Source organism: Camelus bactrianus, chromosome 21 (assembly GCF_048773025.1).
Source record: "Camelus bactrianus isolate YW-2024 breed Bactrian camel chromosome 21, ASM4877302v1, whole genome shotgun sequence".
NCBI lineage: Eukaryota > Metazoa > Chordata > Mammalia > Artiodactyla > Camelidae > Camelus > Camelus bactrianus.
Genome location: NC_133559.1, coordinates 6,768,319 through 6,787,412, shown reverse-complemented (window position 1 = coordinate 6,787,412; position 19,094 = coordinate 6,768,319). Strand labels below are relative to the sequence as shown.

Below are 19,094 nucleotides of genomic sequence, written 5' to 3'. Positions count from 1 at the left end.
GGGCGCCCAGGAAGTGCCGGCTCCGGGCCGCGGCCGGGATTTCTGGGAAATGTAGTCTCTGGAGCCCGTGGGGCTGGAGAAGGGCAGGGCCCGAGACCTCACGGGAGTTGTAGTTCTTTACAGGCCTTGAAGTAGCGCAGTCTGAAAGTCTCCAGACTTCAGGAGCTGGGAGAACGAACCCTTTTGTGGGGTGAGTACTTTTTGTTTTCCCCAACAGAGGAAAATAAATGCTTATATCCCCAGTTGTCCCATGTTAACTCTCCCATGTTAACTTTATGAGAAAGCCAGATTATTTTATTAGCATTTCTAAATTTAAATGTATTTTATGGCACTAAAATACCAAACTGCAATAATTCAACTGCAAAATTCAATAATATGAATATTATTTAGCCTTAGAAAGAAATGAAATTCTAGTAATGCTATGACATGGGTTAATCTTGAAATACGTAATGGTAAGTGAAATAAACCAGACTCAGAAGGACAAGTATTTAGTAATTCCACTTATATGAGGTGCCTAGAGCAAATTCATGTAGTTTTGGGGGAAGGTATAGCTCAATTGTTAGTGCGCTTAGCATGCACAAGGTCCTGGGTTCAACCCCCAGTACTTCCTCTAAAAATAAATAAGTTAACCTAACTACCTCCCCCCTCAAAAAATAAAATAAGTTTAAAAAATTAAAATGTAGTTTTTATCTCTTTATCAAAACAGTGTTGCCAGGGGCTGGGGGGAAGGGAGAGTGGGGACTTACTGCTTAATAGGTACAGAGTTTCAGTATGGGATGTTTTAAAAGTTCTAGAGATGAGTAGTGGTAACGGTTACAGCATAATGTGAATTTACTTATTGCCACTGAACTGTACACTTAAAAATGGTTGAAGTGGTAAATTTTGAGTTACGTATATTTTGCCGCAGTAAAAAAATCTTTTAAACCTGAGTATTCCATCTTTGCATTTTTTTCTACCCTCAAAATTTTTTCTTAGTTTTGTTTTGTTTTTTATGGCTTTCCAGAGAGTTTACATCTCTTGTTGAATTCTCAATGAGACACACAGTCCTCTGTCCCTTGGGTTCTAATGTGTTCCAGTGGCTCACAATAAATGGGCGCCAGAATGTTCAGCCTTGAGCTTTGATGAAATAAAATTCCTATTTTAAGGCAAAACAAGAAAAATGTAAACATAAAATTTTTTCCCTGCCTGTTTGGGCCTCCTCCCTCCCCTGTGATGTGCATCGTGCATCCACATTATGTGTTAACCAGCTCTCTCCCAATGGCAGAAACACTTTCTCCATGATAAGGATCAATTTTTCTTCTGACACCAGCCATGTAACTCCTTAGAAGATAACATTCCTTTCTCAATCTTGTAAGATGTCAAGATGACCCACCACTCACCTTGTACGTGCACATGCCTTTGGTAAACCTTATGTACAATGCCAATATATTCTTTCCCTTAAAGAACGTGATTGTTGCACAACAGACTGGGTCAGATGACCTGGGGAGATACTGGGCTGCACCTAATGGAAGTTCTTAGCATAAATGCTCACTTATGATGTTATTAATGTTACTAGCTATATTACTTGTATTCTGCCTATTTAATAAGATTATTGTTTCTTGCATTACCAAATGTGTGATTGAGCCTCTGATAAAAAGAAGGGTGCTTAGGTGACTTGAAATGATTGACCAAATATATAGTTCTATAAGATACTGATTGTAATAGTGTAACTCTAGATATGGGAAGATGACAAGAGAGTGGTCTTATTCTGGACCAGACTAGTAAGACTGGTGGTCCAGAGACATTTGGCTGTTAACAGGGCCTACCTAGTCCAGTAATAGCAGATTGAGTGGCCTATCAACGAAATCCTCACCTCACCTGGGAATGAGCATTCCTAGCACCATGGATCAAGCTGGCTATGAAATGCCTCCCAAACCTTCATTGAAATTAAAATCAAAAGTAGAGGACTATAAAATAATGTTGCCCACCATCCAGTTCTGTAAGAATTAAATCATTAGCCCTGCAGTCACTGACTTACCCTGAAAGGAATTCAGGATCAAAATGAGGCACTTTGTGCTCTGGGAAAACTGGCAGAACTGGCCCTCAGGTAGTTAGATAGTTTCAGGAGAAAATTCTGTGAATGCAGTTTCTTACATCTTCCCATACTTAGAAAAGCACTAAAACCATTAACTAAGATATCTGTTCCTCGAAAATAGCAGTAAACTTCTGCCAAGATGTGTGCTTGATTTCACATACTTGTTTGTCAAAATCACACGTATACTAGCCTCCCCGCTTAATTCTTAGTTCTTTGGAATAGTCCTCAGAGCTTCCTGAAAGACTGTTTCCCAGTTTATAACCCTCCTGTTGATTCGAGTAAAATTTTCCATTTCTTTCTCAGATTGAACACTGGTTAATTTTTTGCTGACAGCTTCATGCTCAGGAATAAAGAGAAGGTGTTTAAATCACTGTGGGAGAGTAGTGGTCAACAGCTCTAAACCTGAGACCCCGATCGTAATAATTTTTAAAGCCCTGCACACTTTTTATCATTTATTATGCTTGTTTCCCTGTATCTTTTGCTCTAGTGATTAGAGGCAAACTCTCAGGAGAGACTGGGGGCTTATTTTGGGAGTAAGCAGCAAGGAAAGGGGTAGCCAGGGCAACTGCCACCTGCTTCACAGTCAGACTTTCAGAAGAGGAAGCCCAGGGGATAAAGTGGTGAGTACTGAAGAGGGAAGGGAAAAGGGCCAAGCCCTTGAGGCCTGCTCTGGGGATAGAGGAGGGGCTGGCCTCAGCTGGGGAAAGGGGTAATGGCCCAGTGTCTAGACAAGAAGCCCCCCCAAGTTAGGCCACAGCCCTTTCAGGTACCTCTTCCAAGTAGGGTTGCCAGATTTAGAAAGCAGAACAAACAAAAATCTCTGGGACACTAGGTAAATTTAAATTTCCGATAAACAACAAATAATTTTTAGTATAAGTATCTTATCTGGTAATCCTACTTCAAAGGCTGGTTCTCTGAGGAAAATCACTCTGTGTTTTGTTTTTATGCATTCCTTTCCACTTGCTTCTTTTGAGTTCTGTCTCACGAGGGCATTGTAACAGCCTCCTGACTGGTCTTCTTGCCTCTAGTCTCTCTACCCCCGAGGTCAGCCTGCATTCTAAAGTATCAGATTATATAATAACCCTGCTCGGAGAAAGTAAGTGCTCAAAGGGACTTTTAGAATCCATCTTTTCTTGGTTCCTTGGACACCTCTGTGAGGGAGGCTGGGCAAGGGTCTTCCAGAAACCCTGAAGTTTGATAACAGGTTGAAGGCCAGTGCCAGTTCAATTATTCATTCTCTAAAGACTTATCAAATTCCAGGCGTCGTGGCACAAGGCATTCAGCACAAAGCCCTCTCCTCCCCATTGCACCCATATCACATAGCAGTGGCCCTCTAGTCCTTGGCTTTCCCATAGAGGCTGAAGGAGATGCAGGTCTTTGGAATAGAACCCCCTTCTCTTCTGTCTCCCATCTCCCCAGCCCTCAGGCAGTGCTCCTCACGGGCTGCCTGAAGGTGGGTCGTCTGGGGTTATGTCCACCAGAGCGCTCTGCGCTGTGCTGAGTGCTGCCCTGGCTCAGGCAGTGCAGACACACAGAATCCTCCGCCACCCCCACATCCGACGTGGAGCCTGGATGTGGTGGGGCAGGGCATGGTCAGTGTGACCAGAGGATCTTTCTTGTCGGGAGTGGGGCACAGAATGGTGTGTGGTGATGGCTTTCACTATGGAGGGGACCTGAGAGTCAGACTCTTCTGGCCTCTTTCAGGCCCAGGTAAGGGACAGGGGTTTCCTGGTCCACTAGCTTTGTGCAAGGTCAGGACTTTGGGGAGCCCTACAGTGCTCCACTGGTGGAGCTGAAGCGGGCAGCAGTGGGGGTGGGAGGGGAGGAGGGGTAGAGCGGGCAGCCAGGAGACCTGAGATTGCCTCTAGTTTATCAGCTGGTGCTTGGGAGTTGTCATCTCCACATCCCACATGGGCGAGTTCTCTGGTCAGACCAGGATCCGGTCAGACTTCAAGACTCCTGCTTATCACAAAGGGGTCAGAGGCTGAGGAGTACAGGGAGGCCGAGGAGGCCTGTCCCCTTCTTTTATCTTTCTTGCTTAGTGTTCCATCATCCCGTCTCTTCTCCATTTGCTGACCTGGTGTTACTCGTACAATAAAATTTCCTTAGAGGATGGTTTTTCAGTTAAAACCTAAAGGGTAAAGCTTTAGAACATTTTGGGAGAAACAGTTTCACCCAAGACTTCCAGACAAGCTTTTTCACTATGTATGCCTCCAGTCCCCATGTCTTTTGGGTTCCTTGACCCAATTCCCATGTGTGTGTGCATGAGGCGGGGTGGTCCCTCACGCCTCCAACAAGCAATTCTCAGATACCAGCAGGGTGTCTGAGAATTCAGTCTAATTCTGACACTGCCTGGAGACAGCATCAGATTCCAGTGTCAACTGAAAAAAAAAATGCACAACCTGAAAGTTGAGAATTGTTTTATTTGGGCCATCACTGAGGATTTAAGCCCAGGATACAGCCTCTCAGATAGCTCTGAGGGACTGTTTCCAAGAGGTAAGGGAGGAGCAGGATATATAGGAGTTTTTGCAAACAAACAAACAAACAAAAAAACAAACCCAAAACCAAAACAGGTATTAGACAGGTAGTAGAACATAAAAAGATTACTACTAATTAAAGAACAGACATTTCAAGTTAATGAATTTAGTACTTTTCTATGTGTGGGAAGGTGCAAGAGTCTGGGCTCACTGAAATTATTCCTCTGACATGCACCTTAACTGTCTAGGGCCAGTGTCCTGTTTTTCTCTATCCTGACTCCCATCAGCGTGCACCTTCTGGAGCTGCTGTAGCGGCTGATGGTTTGATGGCTGCAACATCCTTTGTTTACTGAAATGGCAGGTGACGTTCTTTGTCCAGAACAGGTTAAAGTTTGTCCTACAAGACTGCCACCAGTCCCACCCCCACTTCCCACCCCTTCCCGCTTCAGACAGGTCTCTACCCTCCAACGCTAGCTCATGTTGATACCTGTACTTATGACAGCTGGGTATTAAGCCAGAGGTTCTCCTCCTGCTAGGATTCACTTAATTTGTTAGAAGGGCTCACAGAACTCAGAGAAACATTTTACTTACTAGATTATAGGTTTATTATAAAATAGTATAACTCAGGGACAGCCAGATGGAAGAAATGCATAGGGCAAGATATGGGGAAAGCGTGCAGAGCTTCCATTCCCTCCCCAGGCAGGGCATTCTCCCCAAATCTCCACCTGTTCACCAACCTGTAAGCTCTCAGAACCCAGTCCTTTTGGGGTTTTATGGGGACTTCACTACATAGGCAAGAATCACTGGCTGTTGAACTCAACCTCCAGCCTTCTCCTCTTCAGAGGTCTGGGAGCAGGACTGGAAGTTCCAACTATCTCATCACAGGGTAATCAGCCCCCGTCCTTAGGCTACTTGAAGCTTTCCAAGTCACTTTATTAACATAACAAAAGACCCCCTTATTGCTCTTTTCACAGGGAATTCCAAGCATTTTAGGAGCTTTGTGCCAAGGGCTGGGGCTGAAGGCCAAATATGTATTTCTTATAAATCATAGTGTCACAACAAATGTGTATAAATCTTAAATTGATAATCACCTTATACTAAAGGGTAAAGAAATTAAATAAATCAAGCCTAAATGGGGAATCAAGAGAATCCTTTAAGGAGGCCTCATGGAGAAGTTCCAGGGTCAGAAATGAGATACAAGCCCCCACTGTGACAACCATGTCTATATATGTGTGTGTGTGTGTGTTTGTGGAGAGGTGAGTCCTTAAAGGGCCCCAGAACCCAGGGGAATGGAGGCTTAGGCACCCTTGCCCTTCCCACATTGCCTGGAGAATGAGGTTGAAGTGGGATGGATGGGACAGCCGGTGGGAAGAGGAGAGGGCACACAGAGGCCAGGCCAGGCCAGGCCCTCTTCCCAGGTCCCAGCCTCTCTGAGCCCCAGGCCTGCCCCACTTACAGTGCTGGTCTGCATGCTGCTCACTGCTGGGAGGTGGGTATTAGCTGAAATTACCTGAGAAGTCCCCAGGGAACCTGGAAGAGGGGAGGAAGGGCCAGCCATTTGGGCTTATGGGGGCTGGAGCCCTGTCGGCCTGTCCTGGCCTCTTGCCTGGAGGCTCAGCTCTTCCCAGGGTGTAAGACCATGGGGAGTGGGTGGCTGTCGTACAGGCTGGGTTGGGCAGCAGTGCTTCTGTTGGCTCCAGATCTGTTATCACAGGGTCCCTGCAGGGGGGCAACTAGGGAGACAGAGCAAGAGTAGGCCAGGGAGAGGCATATGCCCCAAACTGTCTCCTCATGGATGCTCAGGCATCCATGACTCCTCTTGCTCTGACAGACATCCCAGATATCAGCTGGCTAGGAAACTGCTGACCTCGTGGTCTTCCTCCCATCTGCACTGCCACTGCCCAGGTTCAGGCCAGCCCTGCTTTTTGTTTGGACTAACCCAAGTTTCCCAGCCTCCAAGGTCCTCCCTCTACCCATTTTCACTTCCCACCACCATTCTATGTTAATCACCCCATGGCATCCTCCTGCTTAAAGTCATCAATGACTCCCCACTACCTGGAGCATAAAGCCCAAGCTCTTCAATAGACAGGCTCCAGGCTACCCGATGTGATCAGTTGTCTCCCATCCTACTTTGAAGGCCCAGCACTCACTCACTTTCCCTAGCATACAGCATGCTCTTTTAGGCCTCAGTACCTTTGTATTTGTTGTTCCCTCTCCTCGGAATATTTTTCCCCCTTCTCTGTTAAACTTTCCCTTGACTTTCACAATCCAGCTCATAAATCTCTTCTCTCCACTACCAGTGCCCTTCTAACAAACAATGCCTTGTTCATGTCTGTATGGCAAGCCCTCGGCAGATGGTGGCCAAATGAGTCAAAGGCTGACCCAGGAGCCAGGCTGACTCTCTGTCCCACTCTACCCAGGACACCCAGCAAGGACTGAGGATGGCATAAGTGGGCATGGGCCTCAAGGAGACACCAGGAACTGCAGTGAGCAGCAGGTGGAGCTGGAAGGCCAGTGACTGGTAGGGAAGTTCCCTGTGCCCACTGTTGAGGAGGAATTCTTTCATGAGGTAGGAGGGACACAGAGGAGGCAGAAAGGGAAGGGGGCTTAGGCTCTAGTGGTCACCTCATTGCCCATCTTCACTGGGACCAACAAGGCAACAGCCCCCTGACCCCTTCCTCGCCAGGATGCTTCAGGGTCCCCGGACCACTAGGTCAGCTTGCCATTTCCATAGTAAAGTTCACAGATGCTAGGAATAGCAGTTTCAACCTGGTCTCAGATCACTGCCCTGCAAGTTGGGTCTGTGCAAGACAGGTGTAGAGTACATGGGGCAAATCCTTTTGGACTGACACCAGTGGGTACTAAGAGCACTAGGCCAGCAGGATGGGATGGGACTGGAAGCACCCTGGGCAGAGGTATCCTGGGCTGGAAGAGGCTGACAGTGAGCAGCTAAGGCACACCCAGCACCTTGGGGAGTCTCCCTTTCTCAAAGGACCCAGGTGTTCTGGCCCCAGCTTCTCTTCCTTAGTCTAGGGGGCTGAGGCATCCAGGAACTCTATTCTGAAATGGACCCCTCCCCCAATCATTCCATCAGTGGATGGACTGGCAGTGGTGGGAGACCTCAAACACTTGCTGCCATTCTGTCCCTCTGTCATTTCCTTACTCCCTCAACACTTTTTATCCTAGAACCTTGCCAAATGTATTCTCCAAATAAGACAGACATGGGCAGAGGTGCGGGCAGCGTGGAGATGGAACTGGGCACTGAGAGAACCACTCCTACTACTGGAGGTCCCCACTGTGGCCCCTCTGCCTCTCTAGCCCTGCTAGGTTCCCCTTCCCTCATGTAAGCTCCAAAACCCCATGCCTCTTTCACTTTTATACAGAGGACCTCAGCAGATTGGGGGGGGGGGGGTTGGCACAAAACTACCAGATTAAAAATACCTTGGCAGTATATATACCTGTTAGCTACTTTGGGGGAAGGTCAAAGTATTTAGGAAAGGCAGGGCTGGGGAAAAGTCCCACAGAGATAGGTCACCCCAGGTTGTATAACTGAAGAGGGTAAATAAAGGGACCCACTCACCCTGCAGCTTCCTCCCCTCTTTCTCCCAAAGGTATCCTGGAGGCCCTGGAAGATGCCTGATGCAAGGTAATCAGTGAGTGTGAAGTCTGCAAAGGGTAGTCTGCCCACTGCTAATCATCTCTCCCACAAAAGAGCCTTGGGGGCTGAAGAGTCTGGGGTCTAAGAAGCTAGCCTTACAACAAGCCTTGCCCATAAAAAAATGTCTTTTTTTGCTCCAATTAGAGATTATGAACACTTTAAGAAAGGTTAAAGACCTTAGCCTCACAGTCCACTCGTATTAAGAGAAAGTAATTGTACATTTCAAAACTAGGTCATGTTGGTTATGCCAGCATGACTATCCTCTAACCCCACATGATCTTTCCCCTTCCACCACTAAGCTGCTTCACAACCTTTCTAGAGGTTAAGTAGCCCAGATCATACAGGTGGGATTCAAGTTCAGGTTTTCCTGACAAAACTTCCTTCCCAGCCTGCAGTGACACACAAGCTCCCAATAGTTCAGGGAGCCAGGTAGCTCCATGGTACTGGTTTGGTTGGAGGTGACTAGGTTGGATCCTCTTTTCCCTTAAACAGCACAAGGCAAAGGGGAAATCAGTGCCAGAATCCTGGATACTGCCTCAGACCATCATGCTTGAGCTTCCTATGGGCCAAATGGGTTGGTACATTATTTTGGGTGGCTCATCTTTCCACAGATTATTCAGAGGGCAAATTCTTCACCTTCTTCACCACATTCCCCTCCTCACCCTTAATTTTAATACAACTATGAAGAAAAGAATTCTCAACTCTACAAGGAATATATGAAACTATTGTTATAGTGGCCATACCATTTCAAAGAGCCTCACAAATACAAGAGAAAATCTTGGTTGGATTTGAGAAAACCATTTCTTGTTACAGTGAACCAGAAACAAAACATTCCACTGAAACTGGAACAGTTGACAGCAAATGATTTAACTTAATTAAACCTTCAAGTAAGAAAAGGGTCAAAGCCAATGAATGCAGAAGCCCAAAACTGGTTTGAGATTAACATAAAAATAGCATTTCAGCATGGGTATCCTCTGACCCTTCCCACCAGGTATCTGCCATCATTTCCCTAGCCCTTTTTCCCTTCCGAAACATCTGCCACACCAAATGGCTTTTCCCTCTTCTGCAGGTATAACCCAACCCAAAAATGCCCCTTTGGACACGATGCAAAGCCAAGAGGAAAGTTTATAAATTTCATTCCAGGGTAGAAAGTGCACATACTCAACCCAGCACACTGATTATGTGGTGTCAATGTACATGGTAATAACTGTAATGAAATCAGAGCTGCTACCATGTGTAACCTGTTAGGTGGATCTGTAGCTATGTCAATGTTCCTAATTTACAACACTAAAACATCAATGTGGCAGAATGCACGTTTGAGCTCCAGATTTTAACACTTTTTAAAAGCTATTAAAAATGATGTAAAACAGAACTGTATCTCAGAAATCTAGATTTTAAGAAGGAACATTGATGGGCTCTTTCTGGGACTTTTTCATGGGGGCACAGAGATGAACAGAGGAAACGTTAGAATGTCAAAGCTTATGACAGGTGAGGGAAGGCAGAGGTGGGAAGAGGGTGTCCTAGCCACAAGGCCAACACATTCATATTGAAAGAGGCGAAGGAAAAAATTCCCAAACAACAAAATCAAACCAAACCCAAGTCAGAGGAAAAAAGGGTTTCATACAACACAGTATCAAAAAGTAAAAGGAACACACTAAATGCACAAACTGGTGGCAAGTCAGTCCGCCTATTATGATAGGTCCTTCCAGCATCAGTCAGGTTTCTTCTCATCTGTTATCTCAAGGTTATTTACAGATGTGTGACTTTAACAAGAGTCTCTCACAGGAGGGAAGGCAGGCTTCAGTCATTAGTTTCGGGATCTGTCTGTGCCATGTAGGCATCCAACTCAGCATCCAGGTGTCCTTTTGTTTTTGACATGTATGCATCCAATTGGTTGTCCAGCTGCTCCTTGGTCAGTACAGGGCGAGCAAGGGCACCTCTCCCTCGTCCACGGCCTCGGCCTCTGCCTCCAAAGCCCCCTCTTCCCCGACCTATCATACCCCGACCTGGCCCAAGGGGGAAAAAAAAAAAAAGAAAACAGTTACAAGTAGGTTTAATGGGTGCTATGGTAAATGCCCCTTAGAGCAGTGGGGCCTAGCTGAGAAAGACTGAAGGGCAGGGAAAAGAGGAGAAATCTGGAAAAACAGGAAACACACTGGGTAGAAAGCAACACACGGAAAGCACACATAATGAAACCCTTACTACATGCTCATCTCTACATTTTTATTCTATCAAAAAAGCAAGGGAAAAATATTTAACTGATAATTTAAAATTTCTTAGTCTCTTCTAAAACAGAAAAACTAAAATCTGAGACTCACTTTAAGTTTATAATTAAAATACAAATATAGATAACCCCATTTAGTAAGACAAGAAGGGCACAGAGAAACAGGAGTATGAAGCTAGACAGTTTTCAAATTAAACTTTATTGGAGAGCCTACTGAAAAATTAGCTCATTTCTCCTCAAATTGATCATACTAACAAGTGACCCCATGTCAGGAGACTGAGGAATTATTCTGGCATAGGAACAATGAAGGGAGATGGGGAAAAACATTTTGGGTAGTCCTAGTCACTTCTACCTACATTTCTAGTCACCTTATAACAATGATGGTTATCTGAGAGGTGGTTTCAGTTCACTTATCAAAACATACCCAGCTTTCTGAAAAGCTACTTTAGACCCCCCACCCCCACCCAACCAAGATGTCTCAGAAACCAAGTCAAGATAATTTGGAAACATGCTATTTCATCCTGAAACCCAAACTAGTTTGCGCTTCACTCAATAAGCCAAGCAACATATAATGCAAGAAAAGAAAACAAGCCCTCAGTTATCAAATTTCCTTTCCTAATAGTTACTATCCTCTGGCAACTTCAAGGTCATAAAGTATGGCAGACCCACCCTACTCTTTAAAGGGACCAAAGCAAATATACACAGGAGCTACAAGAATAGAATTTTTTCCCCTGGACAGGTGTTGTTGGGAGTTTTCCACTAAGCTCTAAGCCAGAAAACTCCCATGAGATTCAGCATTAACAGCAACACCATTAAACTCTTTCTCAATCTGGGTCATGAGCTCACAAGACAAGTATCACTAAATCTTGAGGTAAGATTATCAACAAGAGTCAGTTAATTAACTGACAGGATACCATTTTGCTTTCTACCTTGATTAAAAAAAAGTCATCTCTGGCTTTGCATAGACACAAACTTTACTTGAATTTACTTGGTTTCAGAGTCAGTAACTAGCTCCCAGTCTCATCATCTTTAACTCTGCTTCGTTTTTTACATCTCCCTCTTCTCTCTTAGACTAGAAGCAGGGGTCTGAGCTATGGGGTGGGGTGTGTGGTGATGGGGCAGGGACAGAAAAAGGTAAAACCCCAAACTGACCATTTTGTCATTTGAACAATACAATTTAAATTTACAACAACCTAAAAGACTGAAATAACCTGGCTCTGTAACATGTACCTGACTGTCCTAAGAAACCCCATGACAGACTTTCGCACTACCAGCGTATGAATTCAGAAAATAAGCCAGTTTCATAAAACAAACAAGACAAACAAATAAGCCTGCCTATGACTTGAAGCTGTGCAGAAAGGTGGCTCTGAGTTTTGAAGGGAGAGAAGTAAGGGGGAGCTATTCTCTGAAGTTGGTAGCTGACTAACCTCTACCACCGATTCCGCCACGACCCATAGCTCCACGCCCTAGGCCCCCTCTCCCAGGACCTCCACGACCTCGAACACCACCTCTTCTTAAGCCCATTCGGGGAGCTACGGCTCGTCCACCTCGGAGCAGGTTTTGACCTTGGAGAGGAGGCATACAATGTATATGCAGGTAAATCCAAGAGAGACAAAGTAGATTCTAACCAAAGGAAGGCGGTGAGGGTTAAATGAGAGTTAATTCAGTTAATATTTAGGTTGGGTAGGGAAAGCTGCACACTGAGTGTGAACAGATTAAGCAGCTCTTTATTCAATCAATTCAACAAGCCTGACCACAAATCCTTTTATGGAAGCTGGGAGTTAAGTCAGTTAGTAAATACATACATTTAATAAATACCTATTGAATAATCACAGATAGGTGCCTAGCATTAGTTAGATTTAAAAACAAATGATATGGTTCCTGCTCTCAATACATTTTTGTAGGGGACAAGAACTTATATAGGGAACAGAGTAACAGTGCCCAAAATGTAACATGTAGCTAAGCGCTATGGGTCAACTTGTCCTCTTTTTTCCAGATGTTTCACTAGCACCAGGAACAGAAATGATTAGTTAAAGTATAGGCCAAAAGACCCATACATTTCTTAGATTTGACTTATTTCTAGAACTTGAATGTGCTTTGATTCAGGCAGCAGCAGGGTGTTTTAAAATGGAATGGAGATGACATGAATTACCTGTTGTTACGCAGGTCATAGCCTCTCACCATTGCACATTATCAGAAAAGGAATGGTATCGATAAAAGACATGCAGCACTATTAAAAATATGTGATTTCAAAAGTTATTAATTATATTAATACAAATTCAGGCTTAAAGATGTTAAACAAATGTGTCCATAAGCAGCCCAAGAGAAAAGGGAAGGGGGTGAAGCCCGACAATCATCAGATACATAGCACTGACCTCGGAGCGACATCCCGCCCCTAAGGAGGGTTCTTGTGGCACGTCCCCCACGTAGTCCTCCTCTGGGCAAGCCTCTCTGGATTATGGGCAGGCCTCGTCCACCGATTGCTCCCCTGGCCAGGGCCCCTATGGGTCGGCCTAACCGTGCCTGGATGTTACTCTTACCCAGGCGCTGCTTTAAGCTCTTCTGGAAGAAAAGGTGTTAGGAATTGAGATCAAAAAAGCAATCCAATGGGATTTGGCAACTCAAAGTGCAGAAAAATAGAAGCAAGTGAGATGTCTGTGTGGAGAGAGGTAAGCCTGCAGTGGGCGTCATAAGGATCCCAAACCAGAAGCAAGCCTTTGCCTCAGGACATGGTATAAAAGCAGAATTCTGATCCAGAGCTTCTAAGAAACTTAGAGTACGGCCCCATGAAATTGGCATCACCACAAATTACCTCACTAGAGACATCATATATCACCACTTTGAATTTAAGTTTTAATAAGAACTTCCCATATTTCACATCCTGGATTCTGCTGTTTTTGAACCACCAGTTGACAATGATATGACTTGATTCATACCTGCCCAAGGACTACCACTGTCTTCAAAGGCTTACTCAAACACCATAGAAGTTCATCACACTCTGGGCAAAATTTAAATTACAAGTTCATTTGAATTCTTGTGACTTAAGAACAAGTTTGATTTCTCAGTCAAAGAGGCCAGTGTGTTCCATTTTTCCTCTGAGTATCTATCTCCAGACGGTCCACTTTTTACCTTAAGATGTAAATAAACACAAAAAAGTCAAACCTCCTTTCCTTACATTTCTTAAATAGCCATAATTCCATGTCTACCTTTGCAAACAACTCCATTAAGTCAATATAATGACTTTTAATTAAAAATAAAAATGTAACTCAAATGTATCTCCATAAAGCCAGCCAATCTTGCATGAGAATTAAGAAAGTTGAGCTATCTTCATAAAACTCAGGGCCACATTTGAGGACAAGGACATACCAGAAATAGGAGATTTTTCAATAATCTGTCCCTCAAAGAGAAACTACGAAGATCAGTATCTCAATTAAATTCCTTCAGAGGGTGACTGTGTAGCCTTGAACACAACCAAAGCCCTAGCAAAGCTGTTCTCCTATAAAGCAGTAAGTCAATATGAATGAAAATAAATTAGGAGCCCTCAGGATTCACCTACAAATGACTACCAATGATTTTCTTTGCAACCATATGCTGTGAGTTGTTATTAGCTTTCTAGTATATTTCATAAACTGCTTATCACCAGAGGGGCATGCTCTCAACAAAAGCACACAATTATGAGGTCAGGACTTCATTCCGTAAGTCCCTTATGTTTAGTCATCCCTAGTATATCCTCCCAAGACGTGTGCTTTAAGAGAACGTTCCGCACTTAGTTCTTCTCCCTTCCCAATCCTTATTTGCCACCAATACTGGTCTCTAACATTGAGAAGAAGCTTGCGGACATCAACTGTACCATCCAGTTTCCATTCCTACTAGAGCTGTGCTGTACGCTGAGACAACCACCAGCCACATGTGGCTGAGTGCTCAATAGTCAGTGTGTCTAGTGGCTACTGTATCGGAGAGCACAGATACAGAACATTTCCATCACTGCAGAAAGGTGTATTGGACAGCACTGCTCTAGAGGCTACATTCTGCACAGCCTATGTTTAAAGTTTCTTATGGAAAGGCCCTTTGGAATGATTTATCAGACTTATCTTCAGCAATTTTTATTATTTACTCTCAGAAAATAGTGGTGCCTTTCACTGCTTTCCTGAGTCAGGGATGAATGCAGTCACTCCAAGGCTTAAGGTAGCTGAAGCAGAAGGCCTTGTTTATTTTTGGTCAGTGAGCCCAATGGTTCAGGATGGGGGTGGAAGGGTGTTATATTTAACTGCTGAATTTATGCACAGCCATGCAGTGCTATCAGTTAAAGTCCTTACAGTTGCATGGCACCGCCCTCCAGACGCCCAGCCACAGCTTGGACATATCCTTCCACAGCCACTGTCCGGACTTGCATATAAAGTCTATGAATAATAAAGAGCAGGTTTTATTTCAGATCTGAATAGGATTATCTATTATTGGAAATTTGAAAGAGAACCCACTAACTCTTAATTACTCAGTGTTCTTAATCTACTCTTCTGACAAAACTTTAGGTGCTGTGGAGATAAAGGTCACCCTACTCTTTGTTTCACATCAAAAAACTTTGACTAAGAGGAATTTCAGACTCCCTGTACTAGGGAAGAAAGAAAAAAAGCATTTCCCTAATTTGTAAACCATTTAATAGGGAATAAAGGATTTTTTGAAGATCATCCAAAACAGACACCAAAATTTATTTGTGGAAAAAGCCAGTGAATCTATTTTAAGGGCAAAGGATCAGAAAACAAAAGAAATTAATACTCATTGATAACATAGAAACAGGCCACATTGATGGCAAACTCCCTAAAAGAGAAAGACAACAAAAAGTTACTTATTGGTACCTGCCAAAATGGAAATTCTCTGAACTTCTCTTTCCTCCAGAGAAGTTCAGCTTTTGCCCTGAGCCACCTTGTAATCATCCATCACGTCCTGACAGCCTCAGTGGATTGCCTGACAGAGATCACCAGCTGCTTCTGGAGTGTTAAGATCCATTCTCTCACCTGCTTAAGTTTTAATGCTGCCTGGACAGAGGGTCTATTCTCCATCTGCTGGGCCAGTCTTCTGTTTCTGGCACTGGCTAGCTGCTGTTGTTGCTGCATCGAAGCCCGAATATTCACTGGCATCGGCTGTTTGTTCTTCAGCATATTAGTAAAGCTTCAAGGTCGAACAAAATGGATGTTTAAATAAAAGCTTTATTACAAAACATTTATTGGCATTTTCATGGCTTGCTAGACCAGGAGCTCCAGATCCCACGAACTTTAAGTAAAGTGGTACACTTAGATCAAGGCTGATGTGGGTTAAAGACTCCTCTGCTTCCACAAACTTGCAGGAATCAGAAACTTAGAAATGCAGCTAAGTGCAGCACATTCAATCAAAAGTGATAACAAGGGCTCAGGTAACGGCTTTTAGAAAGGTGGAAAGTAAGAAAAACAAATAAGCAGATATGATAACAAGAAGACAGAAGATGTAGTTTCAAAGACAGACAAAGCAAGCCAAAACCTTCGGGGACCTGAAGGTGCATTCTAAGGGCAAATATAAGGAAGAACCTGAGCACCTTCAAAGCCCTTGGAAATTATACACCCACATAAATTACAGGAGTATATCACATTTTCTCTATATTTGCTCACTCAGTAACATGTGAATATGGAGAATTAGTGAAAACGTGAATATGGAGAATTAGCGTATCATACCTTAAGAGACAAGCAGCAGCACATATGCTTCAGAAAAGTCAAACAAACATTAAGTCAATCTTTCAGTGGTCTAACATCAACTTAATAAAATCACTGGTGAAAGGCACTAAATGACCAAAGCTCTTGGAGACAGAAATCTTAAGTCTCAAGTGATTACTTTTTCTGACTCCAAGCGACTACTTCGGGAAAAGTTAAGGTTAGTTCAATTATTTAAGAGCTTGTGAAGACACTCTTCTATTTATTCCTATCAAAGTAAGTTTAATGGAGTGAAAGAGAACAACACTTAACTTTAAGAATCCAAAACAAAAAACAAACTAAAAGCAGAATGGAAAGAAAGTGAAATGGAGCAAAGCAAGTGCCTCTTACAAGGCCCAAGAATGACATTCGAGGGCCTTTGGACATATTCATAGCTTGCTACCTGCCTCTTACAGGCCAGACACAACACTGCTGGCCTTGGACTGGGCAGCAAGCCTACTGCAGCCAAGGTCTCATGCTACTGAGCTGCACCACCCCTGTATCAATGTAAAAAAAAATGTGAAAAGGGAGGGTGTGAGGAGTCTTTTTAAAATACATCCCACCAGATAAATATTTCAGATAGCTTAACATAAAAATCTACTGATAAGGGGTTTTGAAACAACCGCCCAATTTGTTTTGTGTACCACATAAGATGCAATTAAGAACAGAGGTCTGTAGCCTTCTGTTGGTATTTAGTTTAAAACCGGTTTTTGAGCATTGGACCCCAGGGCCAACTTAAGTAATGTTTTCTTATGAACGAGCTGAAGTTGCTGTTGGCTGCCTCACCGCTCATTTAGAGACATCTTGGTGGTGCTTTTTAGCACAACTTTCGGCGCTGACTGTGCAGCCATCTTCAAATCCCGAGAATCTACAAAGGACAATGGGCAGAATAAGCAAATCAGAATGATGACCACCTCATTTCAACAAGGCCTAAAGGCCCAAACCAGAAATCAATGGAAAGGCACGTATCAGTGACTTCTGATGATAGGCACGTATCAGTGACTTCTGATGATCACTTTAAAACTCATTTCAGCTGCTTAAATTTATAAGCCAGTCACCTGAAGTGAATAAACTTTCAGGCCACATGACAGAAAATATCTGCCCAAGCCTCCAAAATGGCAGTCCTAGACTTAGCTAAAGGAAGTGTTAAGAGTTTGGTTTTTCATCTAGAGCGGTCCTTCTCAACCTTGGCGGCAAGGAGCTTTTAAACAAAACACAGAAGCCTGGGCCCAAACCATTTAAAGCACAATCCCTGATGTTGAGGGCTGGGGATCAGCAATTAAACGGGGGGAAAAAAAGTCTACCTCGGCGCTTCTTATGTGTAGCCAAAATTGAGAACCACTGATCTACAGAGATGATACAGGTGTATCAGTTTCAAAATTGGCTTTCGACTCCAAAATCAAGCAGGGGCCTTGGCAAGGGACTGGGGACCTGGCGGGGGGGGGGGATAAGGAGGAGGAGAAGTAAAGGTTTTCTAAATGGGCACTCACCTGGGAGTCACCTCCCAGAGAGCATGCTACAAAATTTAACCCTAACGCTGCCATTACTCTCCAACGTTCCCTAAAGTCGTGAAGTCCTCCTCTGATTTCCCTACCATCTCAAAGCTCCGTCAGCCCCGCCAACTTTGTTCAACCCGCCAAACAAGGTTCCTTTTCATCCCTATTAAATCCCAACCTTTCCCATCAACCCCGCGGCTGAGTTTCCAGCTCGGAAAACTCCCCCTCCCCCGCCTCCCTCTCTGGGGCTCCGCCCCCTCCCCGGGGCGTCCGCTCTCCGACACCCTATCTGCTTCCACATCCCCACAGCTCCCGCTCCGCGTCCGCCGGGCCCTTCAGCTCCCCAAGACTCTTGCCCCCCTTCTCACTACAGAAACGTACCGAAGGAAACGGACGCCAGTGCTCCTCCCGGGGCTGCCACCACGGCTGCGGAAGGCGGGCCGGGGGCCGGCCGAACCTGAGTTGACGGTGGAGGGGCTCGGGTTAACTTGGTGGGCGGTTGGTTAGATGTGTTAAGCGGTGGAGTGCTAGCTTAGTTCGTTGCTGTTGGCTGGCTGTCCGGTCCGCTGGTCCGCCTGCTCGCCCGGCCTGCCCTTTCCTGCCTTTCACCACAGACGCGGCCGCCAACTCCCGCTCGGTGCCCAAAACAAAATGGCCGCCACGCCCAGTGCGGAGTGGGACCGGCTAAAATGGCGTCGACGTAATTACGTCAGACGTCAGATCCGCGCACAACTAGGGGGCGGGAAAATTTGTGCCACGCCTGCGCGGGGATCGGGGAGGAGCCCTAGAGAGTAGGCGGGCTTTAGCAAAGGTCCTGTCTGGGTTACACCCTGCGCTCCGCCCAGGTGGCCGGTGGCATAGCTCTTGGGTTTTAAGGGAACTGTGCGATAGTGATTTGGGCCGCTCGGGGCAGATTTGGTGCCCACGTAAAGGATGTTCCTATTTCCTCTCGCGTCCCTCAGCGCCTCAAGCTAAGGCAGACAGATTAAACTTTTTTTACACAGACGTGCCTCGCTTTCTCTTCCGGACCACGTGGCCCGGGTAATTTCCGCTGGCTCTCCACTTATCATTTGCCTGGCTCAGAGAGTTGTGGATGGCCATGGGGACCAGGGCCGGGAGCACACCTCTGCTGGATCCTATGCCACTCACCACCGCTCTTGCATATTTGTCTCTTCACTTCCTCCCCAATTTGGTCTAACCAAATCCTTATTTGCAGGGACCTTTGCGTTCCTGCTCCCCCTTCCCTTCCATTTCCTCTCGCCATCTGCCATCCATGTGGATTCTGATGCAGACCTACACGGGATTTTCCTTACGCCTGGGCACACAATAAAAGGCTTGAATGTGTGAAGAATGAGTGAATGAACACGTCTTCATTCGCTCCCCCTCCCCCGCCCCCAGGGGCATCGGATCCTTTAATTTTCCTTTCTAGCATTTATGTTTGTGTTTAA

At 45.0% G+C, this 19,094-nt stretch overlaps 1 protein-coding gene and 1 long non-coding RNA gene across 5 annotated transcripts; one reads left to right on the top strand and one right to left on the bottom strand.

Annotated features, from left to right (window-relative positions):
* Window positions 1-56: 56 nt before the first annotated feature.
* On the top strand, window positions 57-15,650 carry LOC123616590 (uncharacterized). Its single transcript, XR_012501312.1, has 4 exons — window positions 57-190; window positions 6,972-7,120; window positions 8,163-8,197; window positions 15,327-15,650. It is a non-coding gene; the product is annotated as an uncharacterized LOC123616590 (long non-coding RNA).
* Window positions 9,810-18,317, bottom strand: CHTOP (chromatin target of PRMT1). Of its 4 annotated transcripts, none has more exons than XM_010954034.3 (7): window positions 18,028-18,317; window positions 16,937-17,018; window positions 15,446-15,599; window positions 14,750-14,833; window positions 12,809-12,995; window positions 11,861-11,998; window positions 9,810-10,215 (listed from the first exon to the last, which is right to left on the bottom strand). In XM_010954034.3, the coding sequence occupies exons 2-7, from the start codon at window positions 16,999-17,001 to the stop codon at window positions 10,010-10,012; spliced, it is 834 nt and encodes a 277-aa protein (XP_010952336.2). In that variant the 5' UTR covers window positions 17,002-17,018; window positions 18,028-18,317; the 3' UTR covers window positions 9,810-10,009. The 4 variants fall into 4 exon arrangements, with proteins under 4 accessions (XP_010952336.2, XP_045371980.2, XP_010952337.2 ...); XM_045516024.2 differs by having other exon boundaries at window positions 12,809-12,992; XM_010954035.3 differs by lacking the exon at window positions 14,750-14,833 and having other exon boundaries at window positions 18,028-18,316.
* Window positions 18,318-19,094: the final 777 nt, after the last annotated feature.